Genomic DNA, 6,000 nt, shown 5'->3' with positions numbered 1-6,000 from the left:
CTGGTTATCTTGAGATATCTTGAGATGATTTCGGGGCTTTAGTGTCCCCGCGGCCCGGCCCTCGACCAGGCCTCCACCCCCAGGAAGCAGCCCGTGACAGCTGACTAACACCCAGGTACCTATTTTACTGCTAGGTAACAGGGGCATAGGGTGAAAGAAACTCTGCCCATTGTTTCTCGCCGGCGCCGGGGATCGAACCCGGGACCACAGGATCACAAGTCCAGTGTGCTGTCCGCTCAGGCACCGGCTCCTCATTTGCTAACTCAACTATCTCAACTTATTTGTGTAATAATTATTTTCTTTCCTTTACTATATAACTCTGGATAAGTTATAGACAAACATTTACGCCTATAAAAGTGTGTCTATAACTCCCTATAACTATAACTCCTTGGAATTTTCTTACTTATAAGTGAAGAGGCTCATCAGATGAAAGGAAACGCCACCCAAACGCTTCTGTCTTAACACGGGACACGTATTAAGGTCTGGTAGAGTTGACTATGGCGCATTTGGGAAAATCCCGGGCGTAGGTTCGATCCCTTATGGATTTGTTCCAATTAATGGCCTTTCCAGTGGGGCCAATTGCCCTTATCTCAATGGCCTCAGGTCCCTGACTGCAGTCCAGAATCCAGATTCACGAAGCAGTTATGCAAGCACTTACGAACCTGTCCATCATTTCTCAACCTTTGGCGGCTTTGTTTACAATTATTAAACAGTTAATGAGCACCGAAGCACCAGGAGGCTGTTTATAACAACAACAACAGTTGATTGGCAAGTTTTCATGCTTGTAAACTGTTTAATATATCTAACCAAAGCCGTCAAAGATTGAGGAAAGATGTACACGTTCGTAAGTGCTTGCGTAACTGCTTCGTGAATCTGGCTGCAGGTCCGTAAGTGCTTGCGTAACTGCTTTCGTGAATCTGGCCCCAGGTCCGTAAGTGCTTGCGTAACTGCTTCGTGAATCTGGCCGCAGGTCCGTAAGTGCTTGCGTAACTGCTTCGTGAATCTGGCCGCAGGTCCGTAAGTGCTTGCGTAACTGCTTTCGTGAATCCTGGTCCAGATCACTCGAACAATGCAACTAATGACTCTATTAACTACACATTACAAGACAATTTACCCACAAAAACCTGAGTTTTATACCCAAGCAACAGCTTCGATAATTGAAGTATTAATCATGCAAGACCCAATTAATAATTTATTAAATTTTATGATGAGGCTTCAGAATCGGTTTTAATTCAAAATAACACAAAATATGAAGTTGTAAATGATTAAAAACTTACCTGATATTATTAAGTGATGTGAGGGCTGTCACACCTGACGTAGAGTAAACAATTCATCTTGTAATTAATGAACCTAATGACCGACATTGTGTTAACGAGGTTTAAAGATGTTTGGACACGTCTGTGAGCGCTCTTGCGTCCTGGTTCTCCTGCGTCCTCTTGCGTCCTGGTTCTCCTGCGTCCTCTTGCGTCCTGGTTCTCCTGCGTCCTCTTGCGTCCTGGTTCTCCTGCGTCATCTTGTATCTTGGTTCTTCTCTACATTCTTGCGTCCTGGTTCTTCTCTTCACTCTTGCGTCCTGGTTCTCCTCCTCACTCTTGCGCCCTGGTTCTCCTGCAGACTCTTGCGTCCTGGTTCTCCTGCTCATTCTTGCGTCCTGGTTCTCCTGCTCACTCTTGCGTCCTGGTTCTTCTCCTCACTCTTGCGTCCTGGTTCTTCTCTATACTCTTGCGTCCTGGTTCTCCTCCACACTCTTGCGTCCTGGTTCTCCTCCTCACTCTTGCGTCCTGGTTCTTCTCCTCACTCTTGCGTCCTGGTTCTTCTCCTCACTCTTGCGTCCTGGTTCTCCTCTATACTCTTGCGTCCTGGTTCTCTATACTCTTGCGTCCTGGTTCTCCTCTACACTCTTGCGTCCTGGTTCTCCTCAACACTCTTGCGTCCTGGTTCTCCTGTGCACTCTTGCGTCCTGGTTCTCCTGCTCACTCTTGCGTCCTGGTTCTCCTCCTCACTCTTGCGTCCTGGTTCTCCTCCTCACTCTTGCGTCCTGGTTCTTCTCCTCACTCTTGCGTCCTGGTTCTTCTCCTCACTCTTGCGTCCTGGTTCTTCTCTACACTCTTGCGTCCTGGTTCTCCTCCTCACTCTTGCGTCCTGGTTCTTCTCCTCACTCTTGCGTCCTGGTTCTCCTCTATACTCTTGCGTCCTGGTTCTCCTCTACACTCTTGCGTCCTGGTTCTCCTCCACACTCTTGCGTCCTGGTTCTCCTCCTCACTCTTGCGTCCTGGTTCTCCTCCTCACTCTTGCGTCCTGGTTCTCCTGTGCACTCTTGCGTCCTGGTTCTCCTCCTCAATCTTGCGTCCTGGTTCTCCTCCGCAATCTTGCGTCCTGGTTCTCCTCCGCAATCTTGCGTCCTCGCATCACTACATTTGTCATGTTTACAAATCACCTCTGAAGTCCCAGTGATTCACCAACCTATTTCTTCCCCTATTACGTATCGTCAAATTGCTGTCCCGGGCACTGCCGGTGAGCTGAGGCTGCTTCACTTCCAGGATAGACTTTCCCTTGCTGGAGGCCTAAGTTGCCGTTAATATATCCGGGGATTTTAAGTGCGTAAAATAGGTTATCTTGAGGTTATCTTGAGATGATTTCGGGGCTTTTTTAGTGTCCCCGCGGCCCGGTCCTCGACCAGGCCTCCACCACCCCCAGGAAGCAGCCCGTGACAGCTGGCTAACTCCCACGTACCTATTTTACTGCTAGGTAACAGGGGCATAGGGTGAAAGAAACTCTGCCCATTGTTTCTCGCCGGCGCCTGGGATCGACCCCAGGACCACAGGATCACAAGTACAGTGTGTTGTCCGCTCGGCCGACCGGCTCCCTAAATTCGGTCCGTCTTGGACCATTCTCAAGTCGACAATTGACTTGAGAATGGTCCAGGACGGACCGAAACGTCGTTGTCCCTTCACCTTCTAGTGTGTGGTCTGGTCAACATACTTTAGCCACGTTATTGTGACTCATCGCCTGCATTTGGTTAACTAGCAGTTCAGTCAACGGTTAAATATACTTGAGTTAAAGTGACAATTAACCTAACCTAACCTAACCTGATACACTCTGGAGTCCCAGGCAACTACAGGATTGTGAAAAATAAGAGTGCCATAACTTCATCACCTTAGCACCTCTTCTTCAGCACCTTCATCACCTTCAGTGATTAAGTGCTTAATTGCACACTAGTTTCTTTATCAGCCACCTCACCCTGTCAGAGTAAATGAGACAAATGTATGTGAATGCATGTGTGTGTGTGTATATATGTATGTATATGTGTGTGTGTATGTATATGTATGGGTATAAAGTACATATGGAAGCTGATCAGAATTACATTTCACCTTTGTAAATGCACATTAATGACACTATGTAAAAGACACATCGAACACTTTATGTAGGGCATACGTAAATCTGTGTATCTATGTATTTACGTATGTAGGTTAGCTTAGCATTTTAAAAGCACCGAATCACCTTCTGCGGTTGAGTGTTCAATAAACCCTTGAACTATATGTTTAACACATCTCTAACCCTGTCCATGGAGGACAGAAGAAAATGTGTATTTGCTGGTTAGCATTGTAAATGCCCGGCCACGTCTGTGGTAGAAAAAAATACTGTTCCATAGATCCTTGAGATGAATCGTGTCTGGTTTAGAGTAAATATTGTACGGTGGTTTCATGCTATGAGTTAAGATTACGATGATATGTGACAGGACTGAGATATAATGATATATTTGTGTATATATTTGATATAATGATATACTCGTGCCTCGGGTTTTCACAGATTCACGAGAATCCGGTGCATTTAGAAACTCTGATTCTTTGAGTCTGATCAACGAAGTTGTTGGACTTTTGCGTTGCTTGATAGCAACTTGTTTTTGCTTTTTTAAGACTTGGTGATTGTGTGGAAGACCTGAGTGGAAGTATCCTGTTCAATCAGACTGTTGGGTGATGCTGATCATTTGTTCTCGTGTTGTAGGTGATTATATTAGATTGTTTAGACACTATTATACTAGTAGAAACAAGTATGACGTAGTGTTGTTAAAGAAATTAAGCAGTTAACAGGCTGCCTTTTATCTTTTGTCTATAAAACCTTTAAGATAAAAAAATATATAAATGCCAAACCCATAGATTTTCATCTTAACATTAGATTACAAAGTCCTGCAATCAGAACAATTTTAATATTTAATGCACATTGGTTCCAAAATTTTGGAGATAATGGCTTCCATGGTCAGGTGGTAGTTCACAGTCAGATCCCTCTCACACCAACGCCCCTCAACAAACGAGTCACACCCGTGACCCCTCCGTGACCCCTGTGACCCCCCGTGACCCCTGTGACCCGCTGCCTCTTTCCCTCCAACAGGAAGTTTCGAGGACGTAGGACTACTGCCCAAGTTCATCGAGGACGTCCCGAACATTACCGTCACTGTGGGTCGCGACGCCCTCCTTCCCTGCACCGTCGAGGGACTCATGGGCTTCAAGGTAAGACGCAAGGACGCAAGGTAAGAAGCAAGGACGCAAGGTAAGAAGCAAGGACGCAAAGTAAGAAGCAAGGACGCAAGGTAAGAAGCAAGGTAAGACCTACATCTTCCCCAGGGTCTCAAGTCACAGGTGTACCGACAGAGGTGCCAGCTTCTCGGTAGATACACACTTGGGTATTTTGCTTTAACTATGGGCATTGTGGTGGTTTTAATAACCCTCCAGAGGCTGATAGGCCGTAAGTCCAACACCAGACCGATGAGGGTAAGACACGTCCTGCACTTGGCCATTGTTTTGACGCTTCAAGACAAAGTCCATCACTTCTTGAGTTCTTCAAAACACTTGGTTAGTGTTTTGACGCTTCAAGACAAAGTCCATTACTTCTTGAGTTCTTCAAAACACTTGGTCAGTGTTCTAAGGCTTCAAGACAAAGTCCATTACTTCTTGAGTTCTTCAAAACACTTGGTCAGTGTTCTAAGGCTTCAAGACAAAGTCCATCACTTCTTGAGTTCTTCAAAACACTTGCTCAGTGTTCTAAGGCTTCAAGACAAAGTCCATCACTTCTTGAGTTCTTCAAAACACTTGCTCAGTGTTCTAAGGCTTCAAGACAAAGTCCATCACTTCTTGAGTTCTTCAAAACACTTGCTCAGTGTTCTAAGGCTTCAAGACAAAGTCCATCACTTCTTGAGTTCTTCAAAACACTTGCTCAGTGTTCTAAGGCTTCAAGACAAAGTCCATCACTTCTTGAGTTCTTCAAAACACTTGCTCAGTGTTCTAAGGCTTCAAGACAAAGTCCATCACTTCTTGAGTTCTTCAAAACACTTGCTCAGGGTTCTAAGGCTTCAAGACAAAGTCCATTACTTCTTGAGTTCTTCAAAACTTGCCCATTTTCCTCAGAGATTCAAAATATCAACGTCGTAAGCACCTTCTTTCTAGTTACTTTAAGGTCAAATCTTCCATTCTTTAATATTTCACTATGACGTTCGCTTCTCCCTTCAGGGGCTTAAAGTACAATCACCAAAAGCTGGTACCTTGGACGTAATGATCATGTTCTCGCAGAACTTCAAAAAAGACTATACTAATCTTAAATTATACCATACTATACACTATATTCCTCACCCTGTCCATGGAGGACAGAAGAAAATGAATTTATGTTGGTTAGTATTATAAATGCCTGGCCACGTCTGTGGTAGGAAATAAAAGTATTAAAAATAAATAATAATAAGAATAAATATATCTATATAAGCCAAAGGTATTTTGCAAAGTATTCCACTTTGATAAAGAATATAGGATCTAAAATAACCGACGGCCAGGCTGTCAGCTTCCAGTCGACGGCCAGGCTGTTGGCTTCCAGTCGACGGCCAGGCTGTCAGCTTCCAGTCGACGGCCAGGCTGTTGGCTTCCAGTCGACGGCCAGACTGTTGGCTTCCAGTCGACGGCCAGACTGTTGGCTTCCAGTCGACGGCCAGGTTGTTGGCTTCCAGTCAACGACCAG

The 6,000-nt window shown here is 45.1% G+C and overlaps 2 protein-coding genes across 2 annotated transcripts in view; both read left to right on the top strand.

The window, feature by feature from the left end:
* Nucleotides 1-1,128, top strand: part of LOC138371531 (keratin-associated protein 10-7-like) — a 10,343-nt gene extending 9,215 nt beyond the window's left edge. The window contains exon 5 of the mRNA XM_069336409.1: nt 1,058-1,128. Coding sequence (XP_069192510.1) covers nt 1,058-1,128 — 71 coding nt within the window. The remainder of the gene's footprint in view (nt 1-1,057) is intronic.
* The window catches only part of LOC123756252 (neurotrimin), an 82,575-nt gene that overhangs the window by 43,268 nt on the left and 33,307 nt on the right, over nt 1-6,000 (top strand). Inside the window, exon 4 of the mRNA XM_069336605.1 lies at nt 4,390-4,508. Coding sequence (XP_069192706.1) covers nt 4,390-4,508 — 119 coding nt within the window. The remainder of the gene's footprint in view (nt 1-4,389; nt 4,509-6,000) is intronic.

This window comes from Procambarus clarkii, chromosome 36 (genome assembly GCF_040958095.1).
Source record: "Procambarus clarkii isolate CNS0578487 chromosome 36, FALCON_Pclarkii_2.0, whole genome shotgun sequence".
Taxonomy (NCBI): Eukaryota; Metazoa; Arthropoda; class Malacostraca; order Decapoda; family Cambaridae; genus Procambarus; species Procambarus clarkii.
The sequence above is the reverse complement of the archived record's forward strand: the minus strand, read 5'-3'. Positions and strand labels throughout refer to the sequence as shown.